General features: G+C 35.9%; 1 protein-coding gene across 1 annotated transcript; it reads right to left on the bottom strand.

Moving 5' to 3' along the window:
• Window positions 1-3,116: 3,116 nt before the first annotated feature.
• Window positions 3,117-4,995, bottom strand: LOC131143988 (protein FEZ). The gene is made up of 3 exons (XM_058092336.1): window positions 4,815-4,995; window positions 4,405-4,703; window positions 3,117-3,848 (listed from the first exon to the last, which is right to left on the bottom strand). Exons 1-3 carry the CDS (start codon window positions 4,993-4,995, stop codon window positions 3,117-3,119), a joined length of 1,212 nt encoding a protein of 403 aa, XP_057948319.1.
• Window positions 4,996-21,531: the final 16,536 nt, after the last annotated feature.

Here is a 21,531-nt window from a genome sequence, read left to right on the forward strand (position 1 = left end):
GTTCATGTTCTCAGATTTAACATTACATAGCATTTCACTTTACGTAACCTTTCACATTTTACATTGTTCACATTTCACATTTCATATCCATTTCATTCATATTTTCATTTCATTTCATTCATTCGTACTACAGCTCCTTTTAGTTGTACATCAGTTAGTTCACATAGAAATGCGCTAAAATCTGCTAACACAACTCTTTTTAGCCATCATCAATTAGTCTACAGCTCATTTTAGCTATCATTGTATACATGGTTTCATTAACAAACACAAGTAGCATGATTCATATCACATTTTCATACTCAGTTCGTTTCTTGTATATCTTGCATCTCATACATATAACATATTTCCACACAAAATTCCTATTTATTCATGCCACACTATTTAGCAGTAAAATTTATATGTATTTCTTGTAAAATAAGGCAACCTACATTTAACATTCATATACTGAAAATATACCTTTCATTTCTTACATAATTATCCTAAAAATATCTTTCACTTTCATAAGTTCATTTTCACATATACGTATCTAAATAAACAGCCCTAGGCTTAGAAAACATAATTTAAAAGGCTGGCATTTTAAACCAATACGAAAAAACATATACACATATATTCATAACATATTTCATTTTCCAATTAATTCATAAAAATTTGGTTTAATATATATATTCCCTCTTACCTGGTTTCTTGAATTACGTCAATAGGGACCCCGAGAAAATGTCTGCGGCGCTCACCCAAACCCTGATCCAATAATCTTAGTTCAATTAAATCAACCCTAAATAAAATATTATTTTAATATTTCCTAAGCCCATAAATTTCAAATAAATAATTATACTCTCAAATATAACCAATTTACCTAATTCCCTAAATCTTACTCTCGCTTTAGAGTGGGGCTTGGGAAACCCAAATTGGAAATTTACTCATGCCAAAATGACGACGATTGCGACTAAAACCCTGTGGTGGTGCCCGATCGCCAATTTGGCTAAAGATTTAAGGAGAAATTGAGAAAATAGGGAAATGTTATCTTACCCCAGGAATGGTACCTACGCCGCTCCTACAACAAATCTGCTCTGGTAGAAATGTAAGTGGCAGAGTTAGAAATCCAACGGTACCTTTCGTTTTCCGATTGGCCGAGTGTTGGAGAAGAAATTGAGAAGAGAGAGGAGGACAGAGGAGTGAGAGACAAACTGAGAGAGACGGAGAGAGTAATTCGTTCTGGGGCGTCTTTGTTTCTTCAGGTAAGTATTCTTCAGGAAAGCTTAATGTTAAAACTTTCATTCATATTAATATTAATATTATATATATATATATATATATATATATATCCATTATGTTATTTATTTAATAAATCCATTTTAATAATAATTTTAATTCATTTCTTTTTTTTTACTATTCCTTTATTTTTTTATTTAATTAATTAATTTAATAATGTTTAACTAATTAATTGATTAATAATTTTAATTAATTAATTTAATTAAAATTTTTTTTTTTCGGGTTATTACACCTATGGTCTGTCTACGATCATCACTGGACTTTTATCCATATCATGCCTGCAATGTATTATTACAGACCAAATTTAAAACATAAATGCATTTACAATAAAAATTTTGTTCTGCTTTCTTTTGCTCTTCATATTTTCACGGAATATGCTAGGAGTATGTGCTCGTTTAAGATCTTCTGGCTTCCACTATCCTTTCCCTTATGTGTGCGTTAACATATTAAATCTGCTCAAACACTGGATACACACAGAAGAAACTTGCAGTTTGTCATTATCAAAATTAGTTATCGGACTCAAAAAGTCAACAAAAAGTTATAACTTTTAAGTCATGAATTAGTACTGTTCATCAGTCCGTGAATATGCATCATAAGGGTGCAACAATATATGTACAATAATCCTTGAGCATAGTTGTGAACTGTATTCTCAAGTACTAATTTCAGTTATGCATATTAAGATTAGGTTTGACCGAAGATATTAATGGTAGATTTGATATTGGATAACCTAACTAGCTAGTCACACATTCAAAAATAAAGTAAAATAAAAATTTGGTAGCGACCGACTCCATCTTTGTTATTAAAAAGTCATTTTTTTTTGGTTTTAAATGTCATGTTGTGCCCGAAAATACATTTCTAATAAAATAAGGAAGATTAATTAAGAGACTCTGCATTAAAAGATAAAAGATAATCAGACTATGATAGTGTGCATGCTTGTATTAACTCATTTTGAACAATAAGGTGAGGCTCTCCGTTTTCATTACAATTAGGTGATTTGTACAAAACAATGGATTGGTGCTAAAGAGGTACATGTTTTTTTCTTTTCCCCCACTTTTCTTTGTTTGTTTCTTTTCTTTCTTGATCGATCATCTAATAATAATGTATTGATCTTAGAGATTAATCACATGGTTCCACAAAGTCAAGAAGATTATTTTTTGTCTTCAAGATAGGGGATCAAGATCTTCTGGCTAGTAGGACTGTTGCTCTTTTAAGTAGTGGAAGTGTTTAGCATTGAAAAGGAAATGACTACATCTTTAGACTTATTCTACATATATAGATCATAAAATCTAACCCTAAAACTATTTTTCAATTGTTGTAACATGATTGTCATCTCATCTCACCAGTCTATTGATAAAAGATAGAGAGTGCAAGAGGGATGGATACAGTTGCTCAACTTTACCCAACTCCACCAAAGAGTGACCCTAGAGCATCTTGATTTAGTCCAAAAACTTGTATGGCTCAATCTGAATCTCTCTCTCTCTTTCTAACTAGTGATGTGACCCGCTTACAACTGTTGAAAAAATAGTTTAAAACTAGCTAAGTACTCCAGATTGTCATCATGTATTCTTGCTTTTCCTTTTCTTTTCTTGTAGCTAGGGTTTGAACTTTCAGCATCTCAGAAGTTGGGATCACATTCTTACGTGTAGCTCAGAGGCCTACAATTAGTTTAGAAGAGGGTAATTTACCTGCTACATACAAAACCAAACTACTTCTCTAGCTAAAAACATGAACTTGCAATAAGCTAGCTGCTGCTGTTCCTCAAAACTACCAGCAATGGTTTCCTGCATTTGAATCTAATTTAGTAGCATGGCACTTGTTCTGTGGGATACCCTGTGCACATTTGGTCACTAGGACAAGTTAGGGGGTGAATCCCAGACCACATTATTGGATTTCCATGCATCAGCAGGCACGTCCAAAGCCAAGCTGAAGCATGGAAACCCAATATTGGATTGGAGGGTTCCCCAGTGCTGATCATTGCCGTGCATCGTGATCAAGTTCTTTATCAGTAATGCATGAGCATTCTGTTCTGCATCTCCCAAGCTCTGTTGCATCTCCTGTTGTGTAGGGGTACCGATGGAGAATAAGTCCTTGTGCACCTCTTGTGCACCTCTAATTATGTCTACACTCTCCAAGGCTTTACTGAAATCTCCGAGGTGCATCGGTGATGGCGCCATGTTTAGCAGGATGGAGGAAACATCGACTGCGCATTTAGGCGCTGTGCTCATTTCCAATGGTGAAAATGTGAAGCCATTGGGGAGGTCTCCATTTGAAATGGGAGCTTGGTGATGATTCGTGGTTTTGTGGGAAAGAAGATATAAGGGGGAGAAATTAGTAGAAGGAGATGACTGTTGGGGCAAGTAATTGTTAATGCTTCCACAAATCTGGATGGGTGATCCTCCTTTGGTTGTCAAATCTGGCATGTTCTCTGAACTGAACTGAGGATGGTGGTGTGTGTTTTGCGTTGGTCTTTGATCAGAAGGAATGCCTTCAGGCAATATTGGAGAGACCCATGAATGAGAGATAGCCCTATGACTTGTGGGGTTGGCTTTCTTAAAGATCCTGCAAATTGCCCATGACTCCTGCATTTTCAGGATAAATGAAAGAGTGGATTAGCAGCATACAAAAGTTATTAAAAAAAAAAAAAAGTCCTTCGCCTTTGGTATGTGGAACACAATGGAATAAAAAAAAAAAAATTAAACAAAGAACAAAAAGAAATTAAGAGAAAATCAGTTCCATTCCTTTCTTATATACCAAACATATACATATAGTTGCTTTCACATTTGAGTTTACTATTCATCACAAGAAATTTTCACAAAACGGATGTAGAATCACATCAACTAGTTCTAACAAATCATGAAATTCCATATCACTCGTGAAAATTTACTGTGGGAGTTTTATAAATGGAGTTTTCCCTCATGTTTTGCTTTTCCCTGTAAACGGCACTCAAGGGTAATGTTTTAACATTCTAAGGAGTATAGTTACTAGACCAGGCAAAGAAAAAAAAAATGGAGTACTGTAAAGGGAAGAACCCCAGCAAAAAAGAGAAGATCAGAGGAAGAAGATTTAACAAAATGCTTCGGACTTCAGAGGGGAGAAGATTGATTTAGTAAAATGCTCTTGGATAGGGTTTATTACATTGATGGGAATGTTTTTGTCGAGGAATCGCTTGGGTGGGGCGGAGTCGGTGAGAGAAGGCAACCGAAACTCATGCATCATCCAGTCAGTTTTGATCCCTTTGGCAGCTCTGCCCTTGTAGAAAACAAGGGACTTCTTCAAGCCAATGCACTTGCGGCCTTCAGAGTAGATAGGCCTGTCAGTTCCTGTGGCCTTCCAAAACCCTGCTCCAGTTACCCGGTTAGGCCTCGCACTGTTTCGATATTTTCGATCCCTTGGGCAGTAGAAGTACCACTCTTTCTCCCCTGCAGTTGCCAACTCTGCTTCCAAAAAGGGATATGCAGGAATTTTTAAAATGAAGTAAACTTATTAAACCATGCTAAGTAGTGGCTTCTGCAGTATGCATGACAGTAGAAACAAATGTTACTTACTTGGAAGATCCCAGGGATCATATTTATAGATGTCAAGTTGCTTGATGAGTTCTATGGAGAGAGGGCGCTGCTGAATCTTCCTCTTTAGGTAAAACCCTACAAGCTCCTCATCAGTGGGATGAAACCTAAACCCTGGAAGCAAGACCTCATCCACTTTTTCCCCATCACTTCTCTCATCCATGCTTTGTTCTCCCTTGCTAGCTTATCTACAGCCTAAAGAACACTCAGAGAGAGAGAGAGAGAGAGAGAGAGAGGAGTCTTATGGTTTAGGAAATAACTAGCTCAAACCCACTTGTAAAAAGCTAAGGAGCTGAACAACCTTAAAGCAGAAGCACCCAAAAGAGAAAACAACTCAAAATTAAGCGCCCAGCTCACAGTGCATGCACTTCTCTTATTTGAAGAATTGAAGCTATTATATGCCTCTTGAGAAGGTGTCTTGTTCCGAAGCTTCGGCCACCTTTTCTGGTACTACTAAACGTGTGTTGCGAGGATTGATCGTGGTGGCTGGCAGAAAGGCTTATGGTGAAATACCATAAAAAAAACTACTACCAAGAAATTTATAATTACACCAAAGTCAAGAAAATGGATTTTCAGCCAAGACTACTCTTATTATATAATTTCCAGCTTCTCCCTTCATGAGCTCCATTTGCAAGAACCCATTTGCAGTTTGTTTAATCCAAACTGAGGAATCTCGAGAAATCTACCAAGTACCAAATCAACAGTTCATGGGGATTATGAGATATTATCTTATAATTTTCACTTCACATTTCTCATACCTATCTCATGAAAGTTTTCCTCCATTCTCCACACACCAAGACACAGCAAACTCCCAAGAAAATAAATGGTTTTTTTATGATCATGGCTTGAATTGTGATTTGGATAAGCGGACCAAAACCAACTCCCAATGCAAAACCATTAAATACAGTTGTGCATTCAGCTATAAACTAATCCAGAGAGACTATTCAAAGCTTATTTTGGCATTTTATAAATAAGTAGTTCCTAAGGATCCGTAAATCCCATCTCTATTCCATTCTTTCACAGCTTTTATTCCACTGACCTGTCAGATTGAAACTACAGATTGAATATATTGTTTCAAATTGAGATCCCTCCAAACGAGCGTGTGATCATAACTAGCTAGTAGATTTCAGGGGTAGAGTGGACCAGTTAATTCTGTATAGAACAGAGTTAAAAATTGCCCAGCTGACCTTATCACAGTAAACCTTTCTGGTTTAAACAATTCAGCAAAATGACTTTGTGGGTCTTGAACACATAACCATAAATTCTACTGTTCCCATCACAGGGCATTATGACAATTTTGCCCACATAATTGTTTTGGTGCAGTTGGTCATATTGCAGTTTGAAAAGATTGTGAGGGGATTTTTGCCAAAGGTAGCTCGCTGTTCACGTGATTCTTCCATGCATACAATAATCCCAGAAAATAAAAATAAAAATCACTGCCTGTTATAAAATAATACAGGAATTAATAATAAATAAACGGGGATAAACAGAAAGTAATGAAGACAAGCAACAAAAAAATAGAAAAAAAAAAGTGAGACCGGATTTACGTGATTCGGTTTATACCTACTCCACGGGCGGATGATATCAATAATCCACTATGTTAAGAGGAATTACAACATGTATTTGGTTTTGTACAAATTTCCCACTATCTTACCTTATATAAAATATCTCACTTTTTTCTCTTCTTTCTTTCTTTTCTCAGTTTCTGTGTATTTTTCTTCCTGCACTCTGCTCTCTGCTCACTTCTTCTTATCTTAAGCATGTATTCTTCTCTGCGTCTGCTCCTCCTTATATAGTCGTTGGAGGAGCAAAGGAAAAATAATTGAGTGGAATTGAGAGAAGGAGAGAAGAGGGGGATGAATGGAAGAAGACATGGGAGTGACATGAAAGGGAGACAAAGGGGATAGCCATCATTTCATTCACAACATAGGTAAGATTTTTATATTTTTTTTCCTTTCAAGTGGTAGCCACTATTATTGGTAGCTGGTAGCTATCATTTATAAATTGCCAAACTGCCTGTCATTCATAACAGTCCCCCTTGGCTGTCACTCATATATTAACTTATCCTGTTAAGATCTTTATGATGTCTCATTCCGATAAGATATACTAGTCTCTTGAATGTTGTAGTTGGCAAAACCTTGATGAATAAATCTGTTAGATTATCACTTGATCGGATCTATTGTACATTTATATCACCATTCTTCTGGAGTTCATATGTATAGAAGAATTTCGTAGAGATATGTTTTGTTCTGTTATCCTTTATGTATCCTTCTCTCAGTTGAGCTATATATGCGGCGTTGTCTTCATACAAAATTGTTGGAATATATATCTTTGATTGATTGAAGACCACAATTTTCTTGAATATGAGAAATCATTAATCTGAGCTAGACGCATTCTCTACTAGTTTCATGAATAGTTAGTATTTTAGAATGATTGGAGGATGTTGCTGTAATCGTCTGCTTCATTGATTTCCAAGATATAACAAATTTTTCATATAGAAATACATACCTAGTTTGAGATTTAGTATTGTGAGGATCAGATAGATATCCAGCCTTTGCATATCCTACTAGTCGAGATTTGGAATTAAACAAGTAAAATAGACCCAAATCAAATGTACATCTCAAATACTGTAGAATGTATTTATTTCCATTCTAGTGTCGTCAAGTAGGAGTAAAGCTATATCTTGCTAGTAGATTTATAGTAAATGCAATGTCAGGTCTTGTACAAAATGCCAGATACATCAAAGAACCGATAGCACTTAAATATGATACTTTAAGACCAAGTAATTTCTCCTCCTCGTCACGACGTCGAAATGGATCTTTCTTAAGATCAAGTGATCGCACCATCATTGGAGGTCCCAAAGGATGAACGTTATCCATATAGAATTGTTTTAATACCTTTTTGGTATATTTAGATTGATGAACAAAAATTTTGCCATTTAAATGTTCAATCTGTAGGCCAAGACAATATTTTGTCTTTCCTAAATCTTTCATCTCAAATTCTATCATTAAATAATTAGCAGCTTTAATGAGCTCTTCAAGAGTCCCAACTAAATTCAAATCATCAACATAAACAGCAATTATAGCAAATCCGGATTATGATCTTTTAATAAAAACGCATGGACAAATCGGATTATTTATGAATCCTTCTTTCATTAGGTACTCATTTAAACGATTGTACCACATGCGCCTAGATTGCTTTAATCCATATAAGGAACGTTGGAGTTTGACCGAATATAAATTACTAGATTTTGTTTAAGGCAATTCAAATCATTTAGGGATTTTCATATAAATTTCACTATCCAACAATCCATATAGGTATACTGTTACTATGTCCACAAGACACATGCTCAGTCTTCAGTGACTTCTAGCCCAATTAAGAATCTAAAAGTGATTCCATCCATTACAGGAGAATATGTCTCCTCATAATCAATTTCAGGTTTCTGCAAGAAATCTTGTGCCACAAGTCTTGCTTTATATCGAGTAATTTCATTATTTTCATTTCGCTTGCGCACAAATACCCATTTGTATCCAACGGGTTGGACATCTTCTAGTGTCTAGACTACAGGTGCAAAAACTTCTCTTCTTAAAAGAGAGTTTACTTCTGATGTGATAGCCTCTTTCCATTTTGGCCAATCACTTCTATATCGACATTCATCCACAAATTTTGGTTCAGGATTCTCATTACTTCTGGTAATGTCAGTAGCTACTGCATATGCAAATGTATTATTGACAACAACTTTATTTCTATCCAACATTTCTCCTGTGTAATGTATTGAGATCTCATTATTATTTATAGATACCTGTCCCTTTTCAAGGGATGTATCTTCAGGAGATTCCTCCTCAGGAAGTCCCTCTTCAGAAGGAGATTTCTCTTTAGGAGATTCTATAATAGGGATTTTATTTTCGGGAGAAATGGGTTTGTGAATGTCGATTGGATTATTTACCTCTATAACCTCTTTTGGAGCGTTAACAGATTTCAATTTTCTCCTTCTAGGAGTCTTATCTTTTGCACCAACATGCCTTCCACGTTTAACTTGCAGTTTAGATTTATTAGCCGACTGTTGTTCTTCAAGGACATCAATACGTGCTAGAGTATTTTCAGCAGGTATATAAGATTTTAGTATTGCCTTGGTATCTGAAAAAGAATCAAGTAACTGATTTGCAATCCCTTGCAGATGTATAATCTTTTGAACTTCAAGTTCACATTGATTTTTACGAGAATCTAAATAAGATAAACTCATGGCATTCCATGTGATTTCATGTTGTGCTTCAGGCACTAATTTTGTTCCCCCTAATGGAGGGAATACCGTTTCATCAAAATGACAATCTTGAAACCGTGCTTTAAACAAATCACTCGTTAAAGGTTCAAGATATCTATTAATAGAAGGAGAATCAAGACCAACATATATACCAAGCTTACGCTAAGGACCCATTTTAGTTCTCTGAGGAGGGGCAATAGGAACATATACTGTATAACCAGAAGTTCTTAAATAAGAAATATCATGTTGTTGCCCAGATTAATTGTATGGATAAAAGATTATTGTAAGTTGTTGATCTTATACGAACTAAACATACAACATGAAGAATGGCATGTCCCCAAACATATATGGGCAATTTGGTTCTCATAATCATAGGTCTAGTAATAAGTTGAAGTCTCTTAATAAAAGATTCGGCTACACCATTTTGTGTATGGATATGAGCAACAGGATGTTCAACATCTATTCCAAGTGACATGCAATAGTTATCAAAAGTTTGGGATGTAAGCTCACCAGCATTATCCATACGAATCGATTTAAATGGATAATCGATAAAATGAACTCATAATCTAATCAATTGAGAAAGAAGTCTAGCAAAAGCAACATTTCGAGTAGAAAGCAGAGAAACATGTGATCATCTAGTAGATGCATCAATTAAAACCATAAAATATCTAAATAGTCTAGATGGTGGATGTATTGGTCCACATATATCACCATGAATTCTTTGTAAGAAACTAGGTGACTCAAAATTTACTTTCGAAACAGATGGTTTGGCAATTAATTTCCCTTGAGAGTAGGCAGTACACATGAAATCTCTAGACAAAAGAATCTTTTCGTTCTTTAGTAGATGACCATATGAGTTATCAATGATTCCTCGCATCATTATGATTACGCATCAAAGTTGCGTAATTAGGCATTTAAATTCAAGCATTAAATATTATAATTTTAATTAAATGCTAAATTATGTTCAATATTTCAACAGTGAGCTTAATTTATAATATTTGGATTTTTATTTGATAATTTATGAATTTTTGGTATTTTATTATTGCAGGATAATTTTTGGACATTAAATTTGAAATTAGAGTGTACGTGAGTCATGAGTATGAAGAGGTGTCGTGTACGTGAGCGCTAAATGAGATTACGAGTCAAAGATAATTTTCGGAAGCCGAGCTGTGTTCGTGGAGTGTCGAGGTATTTTTATTTTTGGATGATAAAAAAAAATTGAGCAACCAATGAGAGGAATTTTGGGAGATGGATACACAGCATAGGGCTCGGCCCAGGAAGCAAAATAAAATGTAGTAGGCATGTGAACAACAACACATAGGAGCAGTGTATTCGGCCAGTAGCAAAGGAGTAATTGCATTGGGCCATAAAGTAGGCTGGGCCCAAAAGAATAGCACAACAAATAAGCTAGCATTGAAGGCTATCCATGCGCATCGTTGCAGAGGGATGGGCCAGCAAAATATTAGAATGAAGGTTTTTGAAGGTCGGGCAGCTCGTGAGGGCTTGTGGCACGCACAGCAAGTGTGCGATGGAGCTGGCCAAATTTAGGGGCTCCCTTGTTTGTTTTTAATTGCTTTTAAAGGGAGTTGTGGGTTATTTTGTGGGGGTGCAAGTAAGGTTACTTTACGTTAGGTTTTTCTTTAGTTTTTTTTTTTTTGGCAGCAGCTTTAGCAGGGCTTTGTGTTGACCCAATAGGTCACACCCTGTTTTGATTATGACAAATACTCTTGGTACTGATGTTGTACTAAGACTTATATGCAGGTTCACTGTGCACGTGTATTTGGACTAAAAGACATACTATGATGGCGTGCAGTGTTCGTGCTGATGAATGAAGAATTTTGTACTATATTTGTATTTATTATTCAGTGTCTTTATTCTGAGATGTAATTTTATTATGGACTGTACTCCCATATGGCTTGTAATAATTTGCATCATGCATGATAAGTAGGTATGCTTAAATCGACCTTAGTTGAACTTTAGATACCTACACAAACCATAGAAAGATCTTAGGGAACACCCTTCGGTCAACCGACACCGAATTTTTTTGGTGCACTTAAAAAGACTTAGAAATGACCCTAGGCCACTCACTATTGCACATTTATGGGTTAGACACTTGAATAGGGTAAATGTGGAATGAAACAGGATCGAAATGCACATTTTATGCACCTTCGGTCGACTGAAACATATAGTTCATTTTGCCCCCAGTTGATTGAACCCAGTCTGGGTCAACCGGTTGACGACAGTCTGGTCGACGAGCCTCTGAAGGTCATTTGACCCCTGTCGACCGAAACCCCTTGAAGTCAACAGTTTGACTTTCTGGTCTACCGAGATATTTTTGTACTGTACCAACCTGGTCAACCGAGTTCCCACGTGTGGGAATCCAACTGTTTGGTCAACCGACCAGTTAGTTCATTTTCACCCTGGTCGACCGAACCGCGCTATTTTGGAAAATTTCCTCAAACTTACCTTTCCAGTTGACCGACCCTGAAGTTCAAAATTGGCCCGATCGACCGAGTCATAAGAACTTCGGTCAACCAAAAGTCTTCTGGTTGATCGGTGCTCTCGGGTTGCCTTGAGTTTTTATCGCAATTAACTTTTTTAAATGGGGTTAATTTTTGTAAACCTGTTTAAAACTTTTTTAATTATTCTCATTGGTTCCCCAACGGTCAAAATTCTTCTTTGCCTATATATATTCATTCATTTGTCATAATTAGCAAGGATTAGTAAACTTGATTAAGAGAAAATTAACCCAACATCCAAAACCCTATATTAGCCAAATACTATTTCCAAACACTCACATACTCCTTATTCTTGATCTTTTTAAGCATTGTGAGTATTTCTAAGGTTATTGTGCTTAAGCTCTTTAGTTAGAACTCTTATTTGTGTTATTGCTTAATTAATTTTCTTTGAGAGTTTAGTATTAAAGTTCTTCCACTGATTTCATTTGATAAATCTAGTGTAGAAAGACTTTAAGGGTCGTGGTTCTTGCATTGTCATTGCAAGATACCTAAACCTTATTTTTGGTGTGTAAAAATCCTTTTCAAAAAGCTTGTTTTCAAACAACTCCTTTGTACTTTGTATATTGAAATATCCTACTGAGTTTGTTTGATTTAACTTGCTTAGCATATTTTGAAACCCTGATATGATTTTGTGTTATTCACATAGTGTGTTTCAAATATTGCTTGGATATACACTCTAGATCTAGACTAGAAATCTATACTTGATTGAGTGTTTAGCACACATTAGAGCACTGAGCATATTTACATATCATTCGTGTTTGTAAAATTGATAGAGTTGTATTGGTGCACACATCTTGCTTGTCTAGAAGCATATTTCCGTGTACACATTTTATACACATTGGTTGTATTCTAGGCGCGAGCCTGAAGAGGGAGACTAGCCCTGTGGAATAATCCCGGATTGGCTTAGACCCAGTTAGGAAAGTTAGGTGTGTCATCTTGTTAAGATGTGTTGGTTGAGGTCAGCCCCTTGAATTGACCTAATTTGTATAAGTGCCGCTCCACCCGTTTAAGTGAGCATTATTGTGGTAATCCTTGTGCTGGTGTGGCTAAGGCGGGGATGTAGGTAATTTGGCCGAACCTCGATAACATATTACGTGTATTGTTTACCTTTCCGCACTTTTACATTTACTGCACGTGTATGTTTATTTGTTGATTGCGTAGATTGACCTTAGGTCGTATTATACTGTTAGTAAAACCAGTTGACCTAGGCAATAAATTTTAAATACTCAATTCACCCTCCTCTTGGGATTGCTCCAAAGTTAACACTTAGGTAGGAGGCAGCAATGGGGGGAATCCGTGCAGCAGCAGCAGCAACTGCTCTCTCCTCTCTCCTCTCTACACAACCTGCTATCCTCTCTCTCTCTCTCTCTCTCTCTCTCTCTCTTTTTCCTTCTTCTCTTCTTCTCTAGTTTTTTTTTTCTTGTATTTAAATACTTGGTTAATCATTGTTAATTTTCAGTTGAATTTTAATTAAAGTTTTGAACTTTTAAATTTCTATTGGGTTATTATTATTAAAGTCAATTTATTTTTTTTCTTCTTATTTAATATCATTATTAGAGTTAATTTTGTTTGAATTATTTTTCATTGTTAAGTTCGAGTTAATCTCTTTAAAAAAAAAATCTTCTTTAGGATTTAAATTTTGTTGGGTTCTATTTATCTTAATATTAGTTTTGGTGCAACCCCAAAAGGGGGGGTGAATTGGGTATTTAAAATTTATCACCTAGGTCTACTGGTTTTAACAATAGTATAACACAGCCTAGGGTCAATCTATATAATTTAAAAATAAACATACACGTGCAGAAAAGTAAGGTGCGAAAAAGTAAATAATATACGCAATATGTTATCGGGGTTCGGCTAATACTACCTACATCCTCGCCTTGGCCACACCAGCAGAAGGATTCCACTACTGTTCACTTAACGGGTGGAGTGGCACCGGTTACAACCAGGTCAATTCAAGGGGTTGACCTCAACTAACACGCCTTACTAGGATGGCGCACCTAACTTTCCTAATCGGGTCTAAGCCAATCCAAGACTATTCAATGGGGTTAGTCTCCCTCTTCAAGCCCACACCTGGAATACAACAAATGATATGAAATTTTTGTACACGGAAATACGCTTCTTCACAAGTAGATATGTACACCAGTATAGCTCAAGCAATATTGCAAGCACGTATGATATGTAAATATGCTCAGTGCTCTAATGTGTGCTAAACACACAAGTAAGTATAAATTATCAGTCCAGATCTAGGGTGTATATCAAAGCAAGATTTGAAACACAGTATGTGAATATCACGAAATCAAATTAAGGTTTCAAATATGCTAGCTAGTTGATTCAAACAAACTCAACAAGATATTTTCAATGTACTAAGCACAAGAAGTGTTTGAATACAAGTTTTGAAAATGATTTTGCACATAAAAATATAGGCTTAGGTGTCTTACAATAACAATGCAAGAACCACAACCTTCCAAGTCTTCCCACACAAGATTTATCAAGTTAAATCAGTGGAAGAAGTTGATGCTTCTATTCTCAATAAAATCAAACAATCAATATAATCTAATGAGAGATAAGCGGGCTAGATTAGACACAAGCACTTTAGAAATACTCAGAACACTTGAAGGATCAAAGAAAATGAAGTGTATGGGTGTTTCGGAGTAGTATAGGCTAAAATGGGGTTTTGGATTTTGAGAGAATTTTGCCCTAATCAAATTTGCTAATCCTTGCTAATTATGACAAGTGAATAGGTATTTATAGGCAAGGAGAAATTTTTGAATGTTAGGGATCCAATGGGAATAATTAGATTTGTTTTAAAAGCCATTAAGAAAATTAACCTAGTTTACCCCCTTTAAAAATCAATAAAAAAATATTTTAACCCGAGATGTTCAGGTGCCCTGCCTGAGGTTCGGGTGCCCAAACAGACTCACTCAAAAAACCAATTTTTAATGGTTCGGGTGCCTGAAGAAAGGGTCGGTTGGGTGAACAAAAGTCAGTAGCATTTTGTTCATAGGTTCGGGTGCCCGATTCCAAGTTCAGTTAACCGAACCAGCTATTTCGGTTGCCCGAGCCCATTTTGAATGTGATCGTTCAGCCTCTCGAGTAGTTGAAAAGGAACCTGACATAGGTTCAGGTGCTCGAGGGAGATACGCTCAAAATGTGTTCGGTTGCCTGAAGCATGGTCAAACTGTTGACTTCTCAACAGTTCGGGCGCCTAAGGTGATTTGTTCACCTGGGGTTCGATCGCCCAGCCTCTCTCAAGATTTTCAATTTAAGTCTAATTTTTTCTTTAATTAATTCCCCTGATATTATAAGTGATAGTGGAGACTTTCTTACGTGCAAGTGCTGGGACTTAGGGTCTTTCTAACATGCCAGAAAAAATTGGCGTCAGTCGATCGAATCCCTAAGATTTTTTTTATGGTTTGTGTAGATACCTAAACTCCAATTATGGGCGATTTGAGCATACCTACCTATCATGCATGATGCAAATTATTACAAGTCATAAGAGTGTACAGTCCATAATAATATTACATCTCAAACTGAAGAAAATGAAAGATAAATACAAATATAACACAAATTTCTTCATTCTTCTACTTGATCACCACACGCCATCATGATTTGTCTTTCAGTTCGAGTACACGTGTAGGGTGAACCTACATGCAAGCATTAGTACAATCATCAGTATCAAGAGTATTTGTCATGATCAAAACTGGGCGTGACCAATCAAATCACACTTAAGTTCAATTTATTTAAAGTCTGAGTTTTTATTGTGTTTTAGTTTATTGTTTAAGTTGTTAAAGAGTCAAGTTATCGTTTTTGTTGGATCTGGTTTAATTGTCACTTAAGTTCTTGATTGTGTTAAAATTTAGTTTTTTTTTTGTGTTTGATTAAGGTTTTTAGGGTTGCATGCTTCAGTTATGTAGTAAAGTTATCATCTTTAGGCTTTTTGTCAGAGGTTTCAAACATGGGATTTATTTCTTTCCTGAATGATTAAATGTAGGATTGTGTTTGGTATTTAATTTTGTCATCATTTATTTTATTGTGTATGTTTTTTGTTTCTTGTCGTTAATTTAGTGCGTGTTCGGTTCATAAATTAAATTTCACGTTGTTTTAATTTCGTCACAAAATTTCAAACATCCTAAGAAACGGAATCTGAACTATGTTCAGTAAACTTTTATTTTCTTATTTTCTTTTGAAATTACACAAAATTTGGAACTAAAATTGCATTTCCTAAGGAGACGATCTAACCCTTGGGCTAATTATTACATGACTAAACTCTTATACTTGAGATAGCCTTCGCACTGCTCATTTTTAGAGTGAGACAAGTTTTTGGCGTCGTTGTTGGGAATACTAGATTTAGTTTCAAACTAGTGTTTTTCCCTTTTATTTTGCTTTTCTTCATGAAAAAAGAAAAAAAAAAGAGTTTTGAAAAAAAAAATAAGAAATAAAAAATATGGCTACACCTGCACCACACAATCTTATGAATTTTTTACAGCCTACATGCACCACTGTACAATCGTACACTACTTTACCTAATAACGTTCTTAATTTCATGATTCATCGTGGGAGGACGTCATTGATACCTCAGTTCTACGAGACGAAATCCGAGTATCCTTATCAGCATCTAGCAGAGCTTGAGTTGACTTGCAATACTTTTTTTCCTAGTGCTATAACTGATGAATTTACTAGACTTCGTTTATTTACTTCTTCTTTGAAGGATAGAGCGAAGATGTGATTTAATTCTTTGATGCCCCATTCTGCCTCTAATTGGGCTAATATGGAACGTGAATTTATGCATAAACTTTCTCCCTCACAGAGAACTCGATTTTGCAAGAACAGATCAGTCAATTCAAGCAAAGAGCTGGCGAGAAATTTCATAAAAGTTAGGAGCGATTTTAAGGTCTTGTTAATATGTGTCCCTACCATGAATTTGAATCATGGCGCCTGGTCGACTATTTCTACACTACATTGACTCCTGACTCAAAACAGTTCGACCATACTATGTGTTCAGGAAATTTTTTTGACAAGGAGCCTAATGAGGCATTGAGTTTTCTGGATCTTTTAGTTAAAAATGCTAAGCAGTGGAACGCTAAGATTGACAGAAGACCAATTGGAGCTCAACCATGGAGAGCAATATATGGTGGAGAGTGGTATGAATTGAAAGATGATTTTGATGTTGAGGCATATCTGGCTGACCTTACCATAAGATTCAATGCTATGGAGATGGAAAAGGAAAATAGTACAAAGCAGCTTTGGAATCAACCTTTTCAGTCCTATGTACCCCCTTATCAGTTGTCATATCTTTAGGCTACCTTTCAACATTAGTATCGGCCACAACAGATCTCTCAGAGCTATGCACCTTCAGGATTTCAATCTAATGCAGCATCTGCTCCACCGGAAAAGTCTCTTGAGGATGCTTTTGAGCAGGTCATGCATATTCAAGTCACAACTAACAATCAATACACTCAAGCCATAAATGAATTGCGAGACACCATTAATGAGATGAGCACGCAATTGAATATCTTAGAAAAATGGGAATTTTCGGTACAACCTCAGCTTAATCCTCAAGAATACTAGCAGTAGCAACAACAAATACATAATGTTTCTCTTGCAACAGCGAAGGTCATTATTACTTCGAGAAGTAGAAAAGAAATTTCACAACCTGAGATACTCTTTGACAGACAAACAGTTGTCCCGAAACCTGAAGTTACAACTAAGATAGATGAAGTTAAAGAAAAATCAGAGGAAGCGAGCCCAGAAGTGAAGAAGTCAGTTAAAGTGGAGGCCGAGACTAATAAGGAGTACCAACTTGTGATACCCTATCCTCATAGATTGGAAGCTGTGGAACCGCCACTCCCCACTAGAGTAAATGTCAAGGAGTTCAATACTGAAGCAAATCCCCACAGTGGTAAGGTGATTGGTACACCCGATAAAGAAGTTGAGCAAAATGGTGAGAGTTTAAATTTCAAGGAATCAAGTAAAAATTTTAATATTGATGCTTCTGAAGAACCAAAGGTAACTGCTCTGAAAACTTTGCCTCAAAGATTGGTTCTTAAATAAGTGAATTTTCTGAAAAATATACTAAATAAAGATCCTTAACAAGGAAGGCAGTTTGCACATGTTTTGTTTGGTACCTTATAACGTATTGATTTATTTGATACTGACTTTTGTGTAAGTAATAAGACTGATTCATTGTGGCGAATCAAATTTGGAGACTCGCCGGCTCAATTTATAGACCTACACCTACTAGATGAAATTCCTCCCGAGCCTCCTCTAGACATACTATGTTGTTTTTCTTTTCTTTATTTTCTTTTTGTTTTATCTTTAGTTTATTTTCAGGTACATTTTTCCTTAGTTTCAGTTTTTATTTTCCATTACTTCTCTACCCAGGTATGTCTCTACTTCCCTCCCTATGCTTTCACATTGAGGATAATGTTTCATTTTAGTTGGAGGGGGGGGGGGGGAGACAATTTGCATGTGTAATTGGGTGCTACTCATTTGATGATATAATTAAACCAAAAAAATTAAAACAAAAAAAAATTGAATATGGATGATTAGGCCATGATTAATACTAACTTATACTCTTTACATACTTGCATATAACCTAGGAGTTACACACTTAGGTTATTTATGTGTAATTTCTCTTTATATGAGTAATCTAGAAATTGTAACTCTATGAAGGTTGACTGGTAGTTCATTCGTGTTAATATGTATATATAAACTCTTATATTTATATTTATTTGGTATCTCATGAGGCTAAAAATACACGTTCACGTGACTTGTAGCACTTAGGGTTCCTTGTGAGTACTGAAAGAGCGCCTATGGCGACTTTGACACCTTGTAAGGACTGTTGGGCCATTTATCGTTCTTTTGAGTTTTTGACGTCAGCTCAGAGTTCATGAAACTGAACTTTCCCTTTTTTTTTCTGGATATTCTTTGTACACTAGTCTCGATTTTTGACTTGCTAGCCTAGAAGTGACATCCAGTGGGGAGATGGAAACCTAGGTCTTGTAGCCTACTCAAGATGTGAAGGCTGAGCCAGCCTTAAAAATAGACTTAGTTCATGGACTACTGTTCGAACTTAATTCACATGAGTGGTATGAAGACAACAAAAGAAGTGTAATGATTGTCCTAATTGACCATGAAAAGGAAGAAATTGAAAAATGAGTAGAAGAAAGAAAAAAAAATGAAATAGAAACCCACATGAATGAAGTAAAAGATTAATACCTAAAAAAATGAAATAGAAATGCATATGAATGAAGTAAAAGATTAATACCTGCTCCACACAACTATAACAAAAAGTCAAGGACACGACACATGTTCTCTATGTATGAAGACTCTTCAACCGCCTAATGCCTCAGATGTATTCACGTCTGGTTTTGGAATAAGTTGATCTAGGATGGTTTTTGTTGGATATGGCAAGTAGATGAGAAGATGTTAAGGTGAAGGACCCGACACCTCACAAATAGGTTGGATCCTTTTCAAATTGGTCCATTTCATACATTTAGCGCTTGTTCTTTGCAATATGTGGGATGTTTGATCATGACACTCCTCCTCACATATGATGAGTGAACCCATCCTTTTTTTAGTGTTTTTGAGGGTATATCAGTTAGGCCAAGTCAAAACGACCGTTCTGTATGTGTCCATGGATACTCTGGGTGTAACAAGTCATACACATTACACATGCCTCGAAATTTCGCCTATTTATACTCAAACTTATACGACTACATTAATTCTGAATTATAATTGCAAGTTAACTTTGTAGAGACTCGAAAAATTATAACTATTAAAATAATTAGGAAAAAAATAATAAATAGAATAGATAAATAAATAATAAAGGAAAAGCAAAGATTTAAAAGGAAAAAGACAACAAACCTCGTCGACGAATGTTTTGGCTTCGTCGATGAGTGTCCTTCTAGAGATCGTTGACGAAGTTCAGTCTCTCGTCAATGAAAAGATCCCGAGTGAGTGAATTTCAAATTTTAGGTTTCGTCGACGAATGCATCTTCTCGTCAACGAATTCCCTTCTATGGTTCGTTGACGAACCTATCTTTTCGTCGATGAAATCATGTGGCAACATCGTGTATAAGAAGATCTGAGGTTGCTTCTCTGCGAAGAAATTCATTTCTCTTCATTTTCTCTCTCTAAAACGTTTCTCTCTAAGATTCCGGCCCGGATTCAACTTGAATCAACAAACGAAAACCGCTACGGTGTTCTAGGGGAGATTCTCTACACATTTAGTGGAGTAGATTTCTAAATCGGGCTTTTTAGGCATCACTCCAAAGTTGAGGTAAGAGTTAGGATTCCTAGTTTTGGGGTTTAAAACGTTTATTCAAGGTTTATGGGTTGAGAAAATGTTGAAATAGTAGGTTATTTGGGGTTTATTTGATTAAACTAGGGTTTTTGATTCAGGGTTTGGGTGAGCGCCACAGGCATCATTTTGGGGTACCTACTGGTGTAGTTCAAAAATCAAGTAAGGGGAATATATTAAATTAGGATTTTTAAGGAATTAATCGGTGAAAAATGGAAATATTATGTATATATGTATATGATTTTCACGTGGATTTTGAAAATCTAACCGTTTGAATTGTAAATTTCTGAGCCTAGGGTTGCGCTTCTAGATATTATCTGTGAAAGTGGAAAGTTAAAATGGCAAATTTTCTAGTTAATTGTGTAAGAGATTAAATGTATATTTTCAATATATTAATGGTGAATGTGGGTTGGCTTATTTTACAGTAAACGTATGAAATATGTTGTTAAATTGTGTGGAATGAGTAAAATGAAGTTTCTATGTTGAACTATGATATATGTATGAGATGCAGGAAATACTGAAATGCATTGAGAATTAAAATGTGATATGGTTTATTCTGCATGTGTTTGAGAATGTTAAATTACAATGTATGGTTTAAAAACTCCGGTGGACCAGAATAGGCACAGTACTATTGCGGGTATATATGGAAGCGCTAGTGTACCCACACGTCTTAGAGAAAGTGTGGAGATAGGATGGTCAATTGTGCTGGAAAGGGTAGAGTCCCCCTGGAGTCTATACCAGTATGGGAACTCTATAAAATGATTGGCATTGGTTGCGTGTAATTTTAATTACTTAAGTATTTATGGTAAAGTAGAATACTCCGCCAAGGGCTTGCTGAGGAAAGAGAGTACTCTAGTAATTATTTGTGGATACTAGAGTAGAGGGAAATCACTTGTATGGGCGGGTGGACTTCCCTATTCTCAGGAATTATTAGTAAAAATACTTATGTATGTGCGTATGTGATTGGGTGACAGAGAAGTTGACTATGGTATGTTTATGAATGGGTTTACTTGGTTGCTATAGATAGTGGAGTACAAATGTGTGTATATTTTAATTATATATTAAACATTTCAGCCACACACTGTTGTAACTTATTTCTTCCTTACTGAGAGGTATCTCACCCGATTGATTTATCAATCTTTTCAAGTCTTCCAAGTGATCGAGCTTAGAAAGCTCCAGTGCGGGGTAGTTTTGTGAGTAAATAAAAGAACAGATATGTATAGTTTTATGTTTAATTATTCTGGTCATGTGATATGGAGGATACAGTTGTAATTTTATGGGTTTATGTATGTAAATAGAGAACTCTGGAATTTTGTTTGAGGATATTTAAATTATTTCCACTACATGAATGGTATCAGAGACGCATGTTTGGTCTCTTAACACTCTGGGCCCCACGTGGCGGGTCCGGGGCATTACAGTTGGTATCAGAGCATAACAGTCTTGTGGACTTTAGGAGGATTAATACTAGAGTATAGATTTGAGTTGAATAAGGGTAGGAATTGGTAGATTAGGGTGTTGACAAGAGTTTGAGTTTGTTTTATAGCTTGAAGGTAGAAATCCCTTGACGGACTTCTGTGATTTTTAGAATCAGTCGATGGTTTCAGAAAATCACGATAA

This window comes from Malania oleifera, chromosome 12 (genome assembly GCF_029873635.1).
Source record: "Malania oleifera isolate guangnan ecotype guangnan chromosome 12, ASM2987363v1, whole genome shotgun sequence".
NCBI classification, from domain to species: Eukaryota; Viridiplantae; Streptophyta; class Magnoliopsida; order Santalales; family Ximeniaceae; genus Malania; species Malania oleifera.